This window comes from Anabrus simplex, chromosome 11, assembly GCF_040414725.1.
Source record: "Anabrus simplex isolate iqAnaSimp1 chromosome 11, ASM4041472v1, whole genome shotgun sequence".
In the NCBI taxonomy this organism is placed as follows: domain Eukaryota; kingdom Metazoa; phylum Arthropoda; class Insecta; order Orthoptera; family Tettigoniidae; genus Anabrus; species Anabrus simplex.
Genome location: NC_090275.1, coordinates 83,966,270 through 83,985,163, shown reverse-complemented (window position 1 = coordinate 83,985,163; position 18,894 = coordinate 83,966,270). Strand labels below are relative to the sequence as shown.

General features: G+C 38.8%; 1 protein-coding gene and 1 non-coding gene across 4 annotated transcripts in view; both read right to left on the bottom strand.

Annotated features, from left to right (window-relative positions):
* LOC136883512 (uncharacterized) overlaps positions 1-17,835 on the bottom strand; it is a 67,094-nt gene extending 49,259 nt beyond the window's left edge. For 2 of the 3 annotated variants that reach the window (XR_011018838.1, XM_068229701.1), the window contains exons 1-3: positions 17,634-17,835; positions 17,366-17,546; positions 3,443-3,582 (exon numbers count right to left, since the gene is read on the bottom strand). Coding sequence is in view for 1 of the 3 variants with exons in the window: in XM_068229701.1 (XP_068085802.1) it covers positions 3,443-3,582; positions 17,366-17,531 (306 nt within the window). In the remaining 2 variants the exon portion in view is untranslated. The remainder of the gene's footprint in view (positions 1-3,442; positions 3,583-17,365; positions 17,547-17,633) is intronic. The other variant, XM_068229702.1, reaches the window with a different exon arrangement.
* Positions 1,975-2,048, bottom strand: TRNAL-CAA (transfer RNA serine (anticodon CGA)). Its single transcript has one exon. It is a non-coding gene; the product is annotated as a tRNA-Leu (tRNA).
* Positions 17,836-18,894: the final 1,059 nt, after the last annotated feature.

The following is an 18,894-nucleotide window of genomic DNA, read 5'->3' as shown; positions in this document are numbered from 1 at the left end:
AAAACTGCTTCCTCTCCTTGAACAAAATAATAGGCCACCCCCAGTAAATAATCAGCCTAACTTATTATCTACACCAGCATCAGAATGCTACTTTTGGGCTTAGAAATGAAGTAATTGGATGTGCAAAGATTTGTAAAGGAGTGGAACTGGTCAATGACTTTGCCAAGCTGATCCTGATTAAGTCCATAAAGAACACATATATTGGTGTGAAAGTAGAAGGAAAAAATATTCAAGATATTAAATTTGTCGATGATCTGGCTTCACTGCAGGAAGTTCAAACATCATAAGGAAAATATCAGAGTGCTTGACAGATAAAGTTGCAAAGTATGATATGAAAATCAAAACGATGAAAATTCTGATGATACCCACAGGAACCTCATGTTTCCATAAATAGAGAAGAAATCCAACAAGTAAAAGAGTTCAGGAACTTTGGACAAACACTGACAGAAAATCTTTGATGTGGAACTGAAATCACGAATTGTATAGCAATAGCTAAACAGGCATTTTGTGAAATGGAGGCTCTGATATGTCAGCTTGCCGTATCTCAGCTAAAAATGACACCCACCTTGTTAAGACACATGCATCACCAGTTATGATATATCGTTGCAAGACCTGGACTGTGGACAAAGTCGACATTAAGAAATTAGTAGCCTTTGAAAAGCGGTGCTGGCACCATTTTGAAAGCTCTTTACAAAACATGACCTATATAGATGTGCTAATTTCAGTTAGGGAGGAACAACAACTGATCAACCAAATGCAGAGGATGAGGATGTCCTGACTGGGACAGAGATTACTGCAACATTGTGACCTGATGATAATGTCCTAGAGGTTAAAATACCAGAAAAATTCCCTCATGGAAAGGCAAGAAGATTTTAGCTAATACATGCCTGAAGACCTATGAAGAAGCTACCTCAAGATAGACCTGCTTGGAGGAGACTCATCAGACAAACCTGCTGAAGACTGAATAGATATGATGATGATCCTAGAGCTAAAAATCTAACAAACCAATCCTTAAGTAGGTCAAGTGGTTAAATTATGGTAAACATGTTTGCAGTATGCACAAGGACTTGAATGGAGTGATGCCTAATAGCAGAATGACTTGGCAGAGAAAGTGTAAGAGGGAAAATGCAACCTAGTAGAGCTGAATGAACCCTCCCTCCTCTCTTATTTCAGCCACCTTCAATCAATCAATAAAATATGAATTAATACTTTTCATTCAACACTATTGAAGCTCCTATCTTATTAGGTTGATCCAAAAGTTGGTAGCATTTATTTGTGAACTGGCAACAATGCAATAGCTAGGAGTATGTTTATTTATTGTCATTTGAAGTGATATTGCTGCCAACAGCTCAGACACTTTGTAGGGGAAAAAAAAAAAAAATCAACCAGGAAGAAGACCCCAAGTGTTCCTGCAACACGATAATGCACACCCGCATCCGCTTTCTTCACAAAACCAACTATCCAAGAGCTAAGTAATTCTTCCACTGCTCTGTATTTCCCAGATCCCAGGCCCTCAGATTTCCATCTTTTTTGTTCTATATCCAACAATATCCAAGGAAGTTCCCTTGATAATGAAAATACTCTTCGAATTTGACTTGAAGACTTCTTAACTCCAAACCAGCAGATTTCTTCAGGTGCGAATTGAGAAATTGCCCCAGCATTGGCAGAAAGTAATTAATAATGCACAGAATACGATACAGGTTAGATTGCATCTTCCTTGTATCCAGTGATAGGAAAAGTACAAAATAAAAGTAGTTGGGCTGAATTACAATTACCCAAGGAATAATTTACTCAATTACAAATTACTATCAGTAAACCTACTATTACTTCACAGAATAACACTTTAGAAAATGAATGATACCAAAGTTTGCAAGGAAAAAGATATTCAAAAGCGACTTTCCATCTATTAGGTCGTGTTAAGTACATTTGGTACGTGTTGAAGAGATGTTAAGTACATAACAAAAATAGCCAACCAGACACCAGTGGGATCCGAACCCACAACCTCCCGATTTTGCGTCGGTTGCTCTACCAATTGAGCTATGGTGGCCTAGACCATCTTTGTTCTGTTGGAAAGGATCTAAGCTACAGGTCTGGTACTACTATCGTCACACTGTAGAGTGTGTTTAAGTTGCCCGTTGAGGGCCAAGTCAATGAATATTGAATTTTCACAACCACATTATAATCGAAAGCGACTTTCAACCTATTAGGTCGTGTTACGTACATTTAATACATGTTGAAGAGATGTTAAGTACAGAACAAAAATGGCCAACCAGACACCGGTGGGATCCGAACCCACAACCTCCCGATTTCACCACCATAGCTCAACTGGTAGAGCAACAGACGCAAAATCGGAAGGTTGTGGGTTCGGATCCCACTGTTGTCTGGTTGGCCATTTTTGTTCTGTACTTAACATCTCTTCAACACATACTAAATGTACGTAACACGACCTAATAGGTTTAAAGTCGCTTTCGATTACAATGTGGTCATGAAAATTCAATATTCATTGAAAAAGATATTAATTCATTTGTACTTTTATAAAAAAAAAATTTAGTAAAGAGACATTAAATGGCTATCATCACTAAATGAGACTAAACCTGATACCTTGAAACTTTCAAAATGATTACTCCCAAACATAATTTGCATTTCATGTTCATGTTATCATCATTTGGAGGGCCAACTAATTCATAATACGTATTCCAATAGGGGAATAGAAATTCTTTAACCCCTTGGCCATCACATGCTTATTCCAGTTCCATTATTGACTACGTGCGAACTCACAAATTTATGGTACATGATTATCTAAATCTCAACCAGTAGCCACAACAAGCTGTAACTGAACAAGTGTTCATATCTTTGGCTCTATAAACCTGGTGTGATGTCTTGTGTGCTGTGGCTCCAACATTGTCAAACTGTCGATCAATTCCTAGAATGTAACAATTACAATTTCATTTCAAGAAGTAAATAACAAATAAAATGTCTATTTTGTGAAAAGTAACAATTACAAGTTAAAAAACGAAAGAAGTATTTGTACAACGAATTTTATTATATCCAGCTCAAAATACAGGTTTGCCCTAACGACACAGAATAATGCACAATAAATTTTACCAAAAAAAAAAAAAAAAATCCTTAAGTCCAAAAAAGGTTTAAACCTGGTTGGTAGTTCCTACTTTGAACATAAAGCTAGATAGATCACGCATTGTGCACCCCATAGAGATTCAATTACTTCCCAACTTTGTTTGTATCTTAAAATGTGTAAAAATAAACACTCTTGCCATGCAGCAGAAAAAAAAGGCAATGAATTTATGCATCAACCTAATAAGCACAAGATTTCTTGGGAAAGTATAAAGGAACAAGATGTAAAATCAATTTCAATTAGTATCTTGTATGTTTTCTTAACAAAACAAAAACAAACTATCCCCTCCATTTAAAAAGTCAAGCTTACCATTACAATTTTTGGTGAATTATGTTCTTCATCAAGAACATTTAGCCGTTTCATAATATCTGCAGCTTTCTTTTCCTTCCTCACATTACGTGGATGTTCTGCATTTATCATACATGTAATAACCCCTGTGCCATCATCCACTAAAAAGAATTATAAAATCATAATATTTCTAAAAAGAAAATCATTATCATTTCACAATGTTAAAACACAGACAAAACAGGACAGGCTGCAAATGAAGAGATTACAAGATGGAATAGGGAGAAACAGACTAAAATGGTATGGCCATGTCAGAAGGATGGTGAATGGAAGAAGACCAATAGGTAGACCAAGGAGAAGCTGGAAAAAGAAAGTCCAGGAAAGAGTGGATATAGGAGTTGTTGATGTGCCGAGAGTATTCAGGTAGGAGTGGTGGAAGAACAGTCAGAAATAGAGGTCACTGATCCATTACCCTGCCTGATAGGGAATCGAATAAAAGGGGTGGGAGAAGAAGTTACTAGTTTGGTGTGTATGCTGTGGGAGTAGGAAGCAAAATAAAATCTTGCTGAGAATGAATTTCCTAGTTGTGATTATACATTAGGCAGAGTCCAGGTTGATACGATCTTTTCTGATGTAGTCTCTATTGACTTGCATGCACTTGGCCTAAAGTTTCTGCCAGTCCTGGAAGATATGTTGGAAGCTATTTTTTGACAATGTTCTCAGATTTGTTACTGCCTTCTTCAGGATGGCCATTGGTAAGCAGAAACACTAGTCTAACAGCATTAATTTCAGATGAGGGAACAGAAAAGAAGTTGCATAGATCAAACATCTGGTTGGTTTGTATGGAAGGCGCAACACATATTCAATATTTTGTAAGACCAAATATTGAACAACCAACATAAAAAATCTGAGGTTGAACATTATCATAAAGTAGGGACCAACTAAATGGGTACAATAAAAGATGTGTTCAGCCACAGTCTTCAAAACTGTCCTGTACTTCTGCCCAGTAACCACTGTATGCAGGGCCACTTCAATATTCCATGATAATCAAAGAAGGAATTCGCTAATATTTTTCCTGACGATGGAACAAACTCTGCTCTCTTGTTGTACCTACAAAGATGCACGCATGAAATGCTGTCAATTGTGTACAGTTTTGTTTACAAATTATGTACACACACACACTCTAATAACTGCCCTCCTGAACGAAACACTACTATGAAGAAGAAGAAGAAGAAGAAGAAGAAGAAGAAGAAGAAGAAGACTGCAACACTTGCATGTCAACCAACTACCAACCCAACAAAGTTCACATACTTAACTTCGAACACTCGGCTAACGACTTCCACTACAAGTCTCGTTAAACAACTCAACTCCCAAGATTGCCTCTTTATATACATGCGTGGTCAGGCTTCTAGAAGAATATGACACAACGTATTTTCTCATAATTTAGAGAGTCTACAATAGCCTATTTACAATGAAAGGAATTTTCTACACAATTCCAGTGGCAAGGTGCATTGTTCTGGACAATTACAATGTGTTGCACAACATTATGCTGGATTTATACATCATATTTATAGGTAATAGTAAATTACATACTATTGATGATGCTTGTTGTTTAAAGGGGCCTAACATCTAAGGTCATCAGCCCAAATTATATACTATTAATTATGTGTTCTTACATTAAATAAACTCATATTAATATTCATACAGCAGATGTATCGTGACATAAACCACAAATAATACGATCACGATTTATACCAAATACTACGTAATATATAAGTAATAATAATAACAACGTAAATCATATTAATACTAATGGATGTAAACAACTTCATAACCACACCTCACAATTCATAAAAATAATAATCAAGCTCGATATTTCCATTATTTACCCATGGGTTAGGGAATTGTTTCCAAGTTTTATTTATTTACTTATGTCAGAAGCATACAGTTAAAAATAAAATAATAATGAAACTATTTACAAAAATTAACAAACAAAGAAAATTGACCAAATTTACTGTACATCTAGATGGTGTTTTTCCAAAACTGAGCCATACCTACGGCGTTGTCATCAGCAAGCATTAAATGTTGTTCTGAGCATGAAAATGGGCAGAGAGGACATTGATACATATGGTTCACTGTTTGTTCTTCACCAGTCGCACTTGCTGTCTTCTGATGTGAAGCCCCATAACTTAAGTGAGGACTTAGCCCTGCCGACACCAGTTCTTAATCGGTTAAGGGACCTCCAAACACTCCAGTCTTCATTGTAGCCAGCCGGAAGTGGTTCACACGGCTCCATCCATTCTTGTTGCTGAGATTTCCACAAGGAAAGTCCTGCCTTATCTGGTGGTTCTTTCAAGAACTTTGATGTCTAGTCCATTACACTTGCATCACTCTTTAACCTCTTAACCGAGGAGTTTCCACTGAGAAACAAACATCAAGAGCAGGGAATATGTTTTGACTGAAAACGAGTTAATTCGTTACATCCATTATCATGAAGTGGGTGACGAGTTTACCTCATCACACCATTACTCTTTCCCATTACTCTTTCGCGAACAACGAAAGAACTCGTCCTGCAAATTATGCGCTCCTGCCTTTGTGGAAGACAAATTATCTAGTCCTGCCCATTTTGACATTTTGTCTTATGGCTGGTGGACATCTGAAAATTGCATTACGTAAGTTAGCGTCACAAAATGTGTGACGGTAGTGAACCCTAGCAACCATGCAAGCTGTGATGTAAGGCATGGATCGATGGTCAGATGTTACCTAGTAATCATGCAGGCTATGTCTTATGACTGGTAGTCATCTGAAATTAGCAGCCGTTGATGGATGGCCAAGACCGACAGACATATTTATGATCATTTGATTTCTGCAAGAGGAAAGTGGTTTCTTTTGATTTGCATTTGCTAACTCAAACTGTAATTCAAAATTGCATTCGACTTTTTGCAACCACACTACGATACTACGCCTGACATTAAATAACAATTGATAAAACAATGCCACAACTGTAATGGAATGGTGTTGTTATTGTTATTACAATATATGAATTTGTCTTATATAACAATATGGCAAGAAAAACAGTGAAATATGAAAGTACTGTACTGTGCACGTTGTTTCAAAAAATAATTGTAAAGCAATCTACAAAATTATTTTTCTTCAATGAGTCTCTATTTATAATGGTACGGGTGCAAGCTCACTGTGAGTTTTACCGCTTGTGTTATCCTCTCTATCCAAAGAGCTGTCATCGAATTCGACTTCTGAATCAATGAGATGAAGAATAGTTTCATCATCCAAATGAACATGCTTAGCAATTATGTTACGGAAGAAAATGCAATGAAATACTGTTGCACAGTGTGATGTAGCAAGTCTGGAACCTATTGACATCTATAAAGTGATTGTAGAACTACACTCAGTAACATAAAGTGACGAGATAACATGTCCCACTCAGCAGATAACAGTTTTCAAATGCTCTAGACGAGTTAACTCCTCATTACCCGATTAGTCACAATTATTTGTAGACGAATTAACTCGTCACGCCCGGCTAAGAGGTTAACAAGAAAGAGCTTAACGATTTCCAGACTGCAATGCCAGTTTTCTTTCAGGATCAGAGAGGTGAAATTAACTTTATGCACAGTAATTAAGGAATTTACTCATGTATAGAGGAATTGGAATGTGAATATGAACACACAATGACAGATCAGTGCAGAAAGAGGAGACATGGACAACAGGAAAGAACTTGGATAACGTTCACATCTTCATGCACTGCCACATTCAAATAGATTGGGTCTCTCCTCATCAATCCCAGTTGTTTTGCATTTCTTCTCAGCCTCCGAGAAGATTGTTTCAGCTTCCCAGCTTTATCATGAGGGTGAGCATCAATAGTCATCATTATTATCAATTTTAGCTGCATGAACACTATTAAAGGACCATCTTGAAAGATTCTCAGTCATGATGTGGGAAGTGCAGGATAAAAATAAAGCCTGGATAAATACATGGAAGGGCAAAAGACAAGAAAATGAAGATAGATATAGATTCCTTTTCTTAAATTATGGAATTTAGATATGCCTAGCCACGTGTCGCAGCATTAAGCAGAAACACTTGACACACCTCTACTCGTACTTGCTTCTTTTCAAGCATAATCAATCTCGGCACCCATCTTGTACAGACATAGCCGTGTGTATGAAGATGTGGAGATTATTCTTGTCCCTTATGTGTTTTTCTGTGTCCCTTCTCTTTCTATTGTTCCTTCCGATGCTGACCTACCAATGTTTTCCCTATTATATGTTCCTTTCTATTACTTATATTATAATCCCTTGGGATCCTTCTTGTGTGTTTGTCCCATGTTCCAACCCTTTTACCACCTGTACCGGTATTCCATTTTCACGTTACATCTCTTCCATTTTTCTGTCTCAATCCAGTTTTCTTATCCTATACTCTCCGAAAACTGTCAAAAGAAGTTAGTAGGACATAAAAACAATAAACATTTATTATCCTATACTTCGTGCATCAAGGCTGAAGATCTCTCTATGAGGGTTGATGCTAGCCCTCCTCATGAAGCTGGAAAACAAAATCAAGCATGTCACAGGCTGAGAAGAAATGGATGTAGAAGAACTGGGATTGATGAGGAAAGTATCTATACTAATTCTTCTTCTTCTTCTCCATTTAGGCCTACAATGGACCACGTGGTTCTTAACTCTGGTGAGCTCTTTTCTTCCTCTTAGCTCAGTACTCCTTCATTCTATCTATACTAATATTATAAAGAGAAAAAGATTTGTATGTTTGTATATTTGTTTGTAATGAATAAACTCAAAAACTACTGAACCGATTTTAAAAATTCTTTCACCTATAGAAAGCTACATTGCCAGTGAGTAACATGGGCAGTATTTTATTTTCAAAACAATTAGAGATTCCTACCAAAATTGAAATAATGTAACCCAAGGTATAAAACATTTGCCTATAAAAGTCATTATAGGCAAATATAAACAAAATATTGAATTTGTCGCACAAGGACGAGACAAAGCTCATTTTAAGCTTCAAGACGCAAAAAAATAAAACATGGTAAGGCCTTATGAGCAACGAAAATCATGTTTTAAGGGCTTAACACCAACCGTTATGGAGATATTGCCATCACACTATCTTGCTCTAGGAATCAGATAAAGAAATGATCAGCTGTAACCATGGCAATGTCAGCTCAAGGATTCTACAGCAGAATACAGGCCTGGTGTTAGAAGTAGACAGGTGCGTAAATGTAGGCTAGACCAAGGAGAGACTCTGCTACACATATGACTGTCTTGAAAAAAATCTTTGTGGGGGTAAGCCACCCCTATGGGTGGAAGTGAGGAGGGGGTAGCATATAAAAACAATTGAAAATAGTGTTGAATCCATAGGTTTTGGGGTCGCTGAGATGAACAGTGACACTTCGCATGTCTTAAGTCCAAGTTAAGCCCCGATCGACATGGGGAGGGGGGAGGGTCAGAAGGGGTGAAAAAAGTCCAAAATGGCCCAGATTATTGATTATGTGTATGCACCCCTCTGGGTGGTGGTAGAAAGAGGGTGAAGTGTTAGTCAACATCAATATAACAAAATCTACAAAAATTGACTTCACACATAATTGTGTGTAGGCCTTCTCTTCCATCTAACCAGGAACTGAAATATACATATTACATTGTATTACTTACAATAACTAGATCTAATACAAATTAAATTACTACTACTACTACTACTAATAATAATAATAATAATAATAATAATAATAATAATAATACAAAATTGATGCAGCTCTCCATGCCACCCTATCCTGTGCTAATCTTTTCATTTCTACATAAGTGATGCATCCTACATCTGCTTGTCATATTCATATCTTGGTCTACCCCTACCATTCTTACCACCTACACTTCCCTCAGAAACCAACTGCACAAGTCCTGGATGTCTTAAGATGTGTCCTGTCATTCTATCTCTTTTTCTAGTCAAATTTAGCCACAACGATCTCCTCTCACCAATTCGATTTAGTATCGCTTCATTTGTGATTCGATCTATCCATCTCACCTTCAGCATTCTTCTGTAACACCACATTTCAAAAGCTTATATTCTCTTTCTTTCTGAGCGGGTTTTCATCCATGTTTCACTTCCATTCAATACCACGCTCCAAACGAAACTCTTCAAAAACATTTTTCTAATTCCTGTATCAATGTTTGAAGCGAGCAAATTTATTTTCTTAAGAAAGGCCTGCCTTGCTGGTGCTAGCCTGCATTTTTTATGTCCTCCTTACTTCTGCCATCGTTAGTTATTTTACTACCGAAGTAACAATGTTCATCCACTTCCTTTAAGACTTCATTTCCTAAATCACATGCCTTCGTTCGACTGCACTCCATTACTTTTATTTTGGACTGATTTATATTCAACTTGTACTCCTCACCCAAGACTCTGTCCATAGCATTCAACAACTTCTCCAGATCTTCTGCATTCTCAGATAAAATAACAATATCATCGGCAAATCTCAGAGTTTTGATTTCCTCTCCTTGGATTGTGATTCCCTTTCCAAATTCTTCTTTGATTTCCTGTACTGCCTGTTCTATATAAACATTGAAAAGGAGGGGGGACAAACTGCAGCCTTGCCTCACCCTTTTCTGGATTGCTGCTTTTTTCCATAGCCCTCGATTCTTATCACTGCAGACTGATTTTTCTTTCTCGGTACCTAATCGCGATCACCTTCAGAATCTTAAATAGCTTGGTCCAATCAACATTATCAAATGCCTTTTCTAGATCTACGAACGCCATGTATGTGGGCTTACCCTTCTTAATTCAATCCTCTACGATCAGACGTAAAGTCAGGATTGCTTCACGTGTTCCTACAATTCTTCTGAAGCCAAACTGATCTTCTCCCAACTCAGTTTCAACTTGTCTTTCCATTCTTCTGTAAATAATACGTGTTAGAATTTTGCAGGCATGAGATACTAAACTAATGGTGTGCTAGTTTTCACACTAGTTAGCACCGGCTTTCTTGGGAATAGGTATAACAACATTCTGCTGAAAATCGCTAGTTGCTTTACGTCGCACCGACACAGATAAGTCTTACGGTGATGATGGGATAGGAAAGGCCTAGGAGTTGGAAGGAAGCGGCCGTGGCCTTAATTAAGGTACAGCCCCAGCATTTGCCTAGTGTGAAAATGGGAAACCATGGAAAACCATCTTCAGGGCTGCCGACAGTGGGATTTGAACCCACTATCTCCCGGATGCTGAAAATTGGATGGCACTTCTCCTGTCTCACACATCTTGCACACTAAATGGAATAATCTCGCATTGCTGGTTTCACCTAAAGTAGTCGGTAATTCAGAGGAAATGTCATCAATTCCAGGTGCTCTGTTCCTATTTAGGTCTCTCAGAGCTCTGTCGAATTCTGAGCTCAATACTGGGTCACCCATTTCATGAGCATCAACAGCCTCTCCTCGTTCCAGAACCATATCTACGTCCTTACCTTGATACAACTGCTGGATATGTTCCTGCCATCTTTCTGCCTTGTCTTCTTTCCCTAGAAGTGGTTTTCCATCTGAGCACTTAATATTCATACATCTAATTTTCCTTTCTCCAAAGGCTTCCTTGATATTTCTGTATGCAGCATCTACCTTTCCTAGGACCATACTGCTTTCAACATCCTTGCACTTTTCCTTCAGCCATTCTTCCTTAGCTGCCCTGCACTTCCTATCCACTTCAATCTTTAATCACCTGTATTCTTTTCTGCCCACTTCATTTTTTGCATTCTTGTATTTTCATCATTCATCGATCAGGTCTAGTATCTCTTGAGTTATCCGTTGATCTTTCCCTTCTTCCTAACATCTCTTCAGCAGCCCTACTGACCTCATTCTTCATGACTGTCCATTCTTCTACTGTGTTTCCTTCAGCCTTTCCATTTAGTCCTTGTGCAATATGTTCCTTGAAACAATGTTTCACACTCCTTTCTTTCAACTTATCTAGATCCCATCTCACTGGATTCCTTCTCTTCTTCAATTTCTTCAAGTTCAGATGGCATGTATGACCAAAAATTGTGATCAGAGTCCAAGTCTGCTACTGGGAAAGTTTTGCAATCCACCATCTGGTTTCTGAATATCTGCCTAATCATAATGATGTCTATTTGATACCTTCCAGTGTCTCCAGATCTCGTCCATGTGTATAGCCATCATTTGTGGTGTTTGAACCAAGTATTAGCAAGGACTAAATTGTAATTGGTGCAGAATTCAACCAGTCGACTTCCTCTTTTGTTCCCTTGTCCCAATCCAAATTCTCCTACTGCATTACCTTCTCTTCCTTGGCTTCCACTGCATTCCGTTCTCCCATCACAATTAGATTCTCGTCACCTTTTACATATTGTATTAAATCTTCTATCTCTTCATATATTCTTTTGATTTCCTCATCATCTGCGGAACTAGTAGGCATATAGACCTGCACTAATGAAGTGGGCATTGGTATGGCGTCTATCTTGACAACAATAATCCTTTTACTATGCTGGTCGTAATAGCTTACCCGCTGCACTATTTTCTTATTCATTATTAAATCAGCTCCTGCATTTCCCCTGCTTGACTTTGTGTTGATAGTTCTGTAGTCGCCTGACAAAAAATCTTGCTCTTCCTGCCAACTTACTTCACTTATACCAACTAGATCTAACTTTAGTCTATCCATCTCCATTTTCAGATTCTCTAACTCACCACACCAATTCAAACTTCTAACATTCCAAGCTCCAACTCGTAAAATGTTGGTATCCATCTTCCTGATGATCGTGTAGTCCCCACCCAGAGATCCCAAAGGGGGACTATTTTACCTCCGGAATATTTTACCCGGGAGGAAGCCATCATCAGTACATCTTCCATACAGTTAGTTACGGCTATAGTCACCCGCTGCTTTCAGCCGAGCAGCATTATCAAAACAGCTAAGCCAAGTTGAGTATTATTACAAGGCCATATCAGTCAATCACCTAGACTGCGGCCCTTGTAACTTCCGAAAGGCTGCTACCCCCGTTTCAATGAACCATTCTTTAGTCTGGTCTCTCGAAAGATACCCATCCGATATGGCTGCACCTGTGGCTCGGCTATCTGCTTCATTGGGACGCGCAAGCCTCCCCACCGCGGCAAGGTCACGTAATTCACAGGGGAGGCACAAATAATTAACAGGTAATAAAATATTTAAAAGTAAACAACCAATGAAGTGCCCGGGCAGCGCTGGGTAATATAACTAGTTTATATATACAGTAGCAGTGTATGAAGATGTAGAAATTGTCCTCATCCATTTGTGTTTTCTTTCTGTTCCTCCCTCTTCCCACTGAACATTCATTGTTCAAAAGAAGTACCTATTTGTCCACCTATTCAATACTTTTATAAATGTAACTATCTCATTAGATTAGTTTACACGAATACTAGTACATGTTCCAGCACTGTAGTGCTATCATTAGGTACTAAATCTTTACACTTGGTAAAGATATAAGATAAACTTATAGAATTCATACATAACCTGTGCGTTTTATATGTTAGAAATATTTAGTCCTACTTTTATATTAACATCTTAAAAAGTAAAGTACCTACATGAATGAGTAAACACTGAATACATTTAAAAGGAATGTTATAAATATATAATATATATATATACAGGGTGAAGCGAAATTCGCGCACTCGGGCATCGCAGCGTGACTCCTCACGTGCCAGCAATCAAAAAATGTCTCTCACAAAAGTTTGTCCTGCAAGTATATCCGGGAGAAAAAGGTCATTGAAAAGTGGCAAACTGGCAACACTGTAACCACATGTAGGGTAACTACCTGTCAGCACACATATTCGTCGTGCTGTACAGTTGGTGCAGTGGATAGAGTCTTGGGTTAGCATGCAGGAGGTTGAGGGGTCGATCCTGTGTTGAGGCGTATGTTTTTATTTCGTAAATGTAGTCCAGGTGGTATGGTATCTGGAATCTTAATCGTCAACAGCGATTGCAGCTGGTCCTCTAGAAACCATTTGCACTTACATACTACGATCCTAGAAATGGATGAACATTCGTTTTTATTGGTCAGCTTTGAAAGACGCCCTTTCCACGTCATGGGCGTGAATTTATTCGCACCACTTCACCTACTAGATGCGTTACAACGTGTTCAGCGTTACAAAATTTTGTAAATGTAAGATACATGTGACCTAAGAAATGATGTCTTACTGTATTACAGTATGTAATGTCCGATAGCAATTAGCAAATGAAAAAAGCGCCTCAACCCAGGATCGAACCCTCGACCTGCTGCATGCTAACCCAAAACTCCATCCACTACACCAACTGTACAGCACGGCTAATATGTGCTGACAGAGGTAGTTACCCTACATGTGGTTACAGTGTTGCCAGATTGCCACTCTTCAACGTTCTTTTTCTACCGGAAATACTCGCAGGACGATCTTTTGTGAGAGACATTTTTTTATTGCTGGCATGTGAGGAGTCGCGCTGCAATGCCCGAGTGCGCGAATTTCGCTTCACCCTGTATATATTTTTACAATTTACAGCGGGGTTAAAAGTCAGGTCGTGAGTTTTACAAAAAGGAAAAGTTCTCTCAATTTTAATTAATGCATCGATGAGGTGAAAGTTCCTTTTTGGATCACTGTAAATACCTAGGTGTTAATATAAGGAAATATCTTCATTGGGGTAATGGGATTGTAAATAAAGGGTACAGATCTCTGCACATGGTTATGAGGGTATTTAGGGGTGATAGTAAGGATGTAAAGGAGAGGACATATAAGTCTCTGGCAAGACCCCAACTAGAGTATGGTTCCAGTGTATTTGACCCTCACCAGGATTACTTGAGTCAAGAACTGGAAAAAATCCAAAGAAAAACAGCTCGATTTGTTCTAGGTGATTTCCCACAAAAGAGTAGCGTTACAAAAATGTTGCAAAGTTTGGGCTGGGAAGACTTGGGAGAAAGGAGACGAGCTGCTCGACTAAGTGTTATGTTCTGAGCTGTCAGTGGAGAGATGGTGTGGAATGACATTAGTAAATGAATAAGTTTGAGTGATGTCTTTAACGGTAGGAAAGATAAAAGTTGGAATTCAAGAGGACAAATTTGGGCAAATATTCTTTTATAGGAAGGGGAGTTAGGGATTGGAATAACTTACTAAGAGAGATGTTTAATAAATTTCTAATTCCTTTGGGCTAGGGAAACAACAGATAGGAAATCTGCCACCTGGGCGAATGCCCTAAATGCAGATTAGTAGTCACTGATTGATTGATACACTGCACTGACACAGATAGGTCTTATGGCGATGATGGGATAGGAAAGGGCTAGGAGTGGGAAGGAAGCAGCCGTGAGCTTCATTAAAGGTACAGCCCCAGCATTTGCCTGGTGTGAAAATGAGAAACCACGGAAAACCATAGTCAGGATTGCCAACAGTGGGGTTCAAACCCACTATCTCCTAAATGCAAGTTAACTGCACAGCCAACTTGCTCGTTGGGAATGTTATACAAACATGACGTTGACTATTAAAATTATTGTTGAAAGTCCCTTAACAAACAATTAAAATCTTCATTGAGAAGTTTAAATATATAGTGCGGTGCTATTCTTATGTCGTTTGCCCATTGACTGAGATCACCTATATGTCACTGTGCCAGTGCAAAACCACACTAAGTGAAATTTTCGATTTTTTTTTTTTAAATGCCAGTTAGTGTATTTTAGTGTTATCTTCAAAGTATAGACCTAAGTGCAAAAATTGCTAAATTTATAACATTAGGCCCTTGAAGTAAAATAAATTTGTTTTACATTAGAGTATTTTTTTAAAAAGTAGTTCAGTGCAAAACAGGGTAACCTCCAGATGCATCGGTTTTACACTGGAAATTGAAGGATATATGCAATTGTCGCAGGTTTGTTTAGAATCTTTAGAAAACTTCAAACACCAATATCTCAATAATATGATTTTTGCAGATATCTTAAATCTTGCACTGGCACGGCGATATACATAGGCTGGTTTTTAAATTTTGGCAACTATGCTTCAGTGCAGCCGTGCAACGTTGCCGGGCTCTGTCATTCTTACCAAAGGTTGCTGACCTGCGTCCCCTCCATCAGAGCACATGACTCCACCCTTCCCCCTCCATGTCCATTCAGAGTGGCCAGGTGAAGATGGGCAGTTGTGAGCAAGCACTCACGAAAGCCATGTTTACCAAGCATGAACAGATAAGCTGGTTAAAAATCCAGTGTGTTAGAGGTCGCACGGCATGACGTGTCACCAAGGACTGCGAGAGGTGTGCGGTGCAGCTGCATTACCTTACAGAACGGTAGCCAGGTGGGTTGCAGCCTTCTGACAAGGACGCGAACGTGTGTTGGACATGCTTTGATATGGTCACTCACCAGTAAGTAAGAAACATGTACAGACTGTCTCCACATTAATGGAGATGGATTGGAATGTTACAGTTCATGATTTAGCGCAAGATATAGGACTGGAGCATTCGACTGTGCTTTACATCCTAAAGGACCCCCTGAACATGCAGAAACTGCATCAAAATGGGTTCTACACGAGACATCGGAAATGTGACGCTTCTCATATGCACTCTCAGGGCTATGAGCGCAATGGAGAGGACTTCTTATGGCATATCATTGCCACTGATGAAGATTGGGCCAAATGTTATAAACTACAGCTGAAATGCCAATCGAATGAGTGACGTCATCACAGGACACCACGGAAATAAACAAATGTGAAGGCAATGCTGATTTTTGCCTATAATTGGAATGGTGTGCTCTTAACGCACAGCAGACCATTAATGTGGCGTACTACTATTCATTTTTGCAAAATAATCTGCAAGCAGCTCTCAGAAGAAAACGGCAACTTCATGGATAACTCGCCCATCATTCTGCAGCACAAGTATCAGGAGCTGAGTCTGAATTGTTCAGTCGCCAGGGCTGGGAGGTGCTCTATAACCACCCTCCCAATACTCTCTGAATTTAAGTCCTTGCGACTTTGATCTAATCCCTAAGATGAAGGAGCCACTACATGGGAAGCACTTCCATACAACTGAAGACGTTTCAAAGATCACCCACCGCTCTCTTCGCACCATCGACAGACTGGGCAGTGCCAACAGGGTCCACCAGCTCTTGCATCGCTGGAAACACGTTCGCAACGCTGGAGATCATATCGAAGGCCTATGAAACTTAGAACCATGTATGTACGCTATGTATCAATAGAGAAAATATAGCAGTTGCCAAAACTTAAACCAACCCTTGTGTAAAGTTAAACATACTCTCCTTAGAGGTGGACAAAATGGTGTACAATGTAGAACTTGAATGTTGATGCATATATGCAGAGGATGTAGTCTGGTATACAATAGAATCTATAAAATAAGAAATAAAAAGGGGGAAATGTAAAGGAAGGTTTTACCAAGAAATACGAAGTGGAGAATATGATAAAAGAGATGACATGGCTTTTGCTCACCTCATGGATCGGTGGAGTCGAAGCTGTTATTAAATGCACAGCACAGCAATGCCTGAAGTAGGTAACGTGAGACAACAGTGCATGTATTTGTGTAGAGGAAAAGATGGGAAAGGAGGGAGACAGGAGCGGCAATGGAGGTGGGGAAAATTGGAAAGTAAAGAGAAAGAGAGAGATAAGGAACACAAGGAAATGGAAGAAGGGGAGGCTTATGTCGTATGACAATTTGGTTTAAAATTATGATTGAAAGTCTCTTCAAAAAAGGATATTAACGTTTTCTGATATATCATAAAAAATTATAAGAACACTACAAAGCTACAAATAATTTATTCTCCATTTAAATAATAAACCTAAAAAAATAATTTGAATCAGTAAATTACGAGTAGAGCTGCTGAAGCAATTTATACTAGATTCAAGTCATTAGCACCAACAAAACAAATGGAATGGTACTGTTCTCTTGGAAAAATATGCTGTCAAGATACCAAACATCATTTACTTTAAATGAGGTATTATGTTACTTTCATACCAGAATACATTGTATAGGAGCGAACTTTCCATTTTCCTACCACAACACCGAACAGATCTACATATTTTATCTCCTTCCCTTTAAAGGTGTAAGCTTCTCTATGAGATGTAGATTTCGGTATTTGAAGTAGATCGTTAATCCATAATTTCGCCGTGGGAAAATACATCTTTAAAGGCAGCCTCTGAAACAGATAATTAAATTAGATGTTAGGTTACCAACAGTAAAATGTTACAGAAATCTGTTAAGTCTGCAATTATTAAATTCATACCTGTGTAACACAGCCGTTCACGTAATATTACGATTTAATGAAGAATGGTCTTAAATTCCTTCAATGCAAATTACTCTTCAACGAAAACATGTTTACAATTTCTTATGCCCCGCCATTATCACGATCGCCAAGAGGAGGATCATTGTTCTTCTTCTTGGTTAGTTTTTGGACATCGTCGTAAGACGCTACGCCCAGTCACTGGTTTGCGGAATCTTCTTCTTCTTCTACTTCTTCTTCTTCTTCTTCTTGACATTTGGTTGGGCTCTGTATATAACTAACACCCAGTTCCAATACTTTGTAAATGAAACACACGTTTGAATCAATGCAGACCAGCCCTTGGCCGGCTTCACGGTTCGGCAAAGTTCGGTTGTTGCTGGAGGGGCGGAAGGGGAGGAGTTGTTGAAGGCGGGAACGAGTCGAGTGGAGAGCCTACCACATGTTCATTTTACGCATTGACTGACCGCGACCGCGTGCTACATTGTTAGTTTAGCGCGGCTTGGTGTAGCTGATTCGTAATTATTTGTGTTGCATGTTCGGAGTTACGGCGGAATATTAATTGAGAGGAATTTTGTATGGTACGAACAATGGCTACCGAAAACGTTGATTATGAATGCGAAAGTACAGTCTGTGAGTATTGTGGTAAAAAATTTTCGGCAAAGAGAAATCTCTTGACACATGTCCGAAATATTCATGGTATTGACCCTTCGACTGGAGAAAATACTCCAACGTTGTATTTGTGTGAAGTTTGTGGTAACGAGCTCTGCTAAATCTTCTCTTGATCGCCACTTGAAGGTTGTTCACGGTATTGAACCAGAAGCTCGTGAAAAGAAGTTCGAATGTTCACATTGTACGGTTTCGTATGTTACTAAGAAATCGTTGGCTCATCATGTACGTCTGCAACATTCCGGTATGTAACATTCGTTTTCAAACTAAACTTGAAAATTTACTGTGTTTTATTACAAAAGTTAATTTATGTATTGTTTTAAATTTATTATTCTTTCAAAAATAGTCCGTAAGAGACTGGCTTTTATGGTGTTTTTTATTGAGTGCTCTTGAAAGAGTCCCTTTAGTTAAGTAATCCCCCTGTGGGTGGGGTTGGTAGAATAACACCCACGGTATCCCCTGCCTGTCGTAAGAGGCGACTAAAAGGGGCCCCAGGGGCTCTGAACATTGGAGCGTGGGTTAGCGACCACGGGGCCCTCAGCTGAGTCCTGACATTGCTTCCACTTACTTGTGCCAGGCTCCTCACTTTCAACTATCC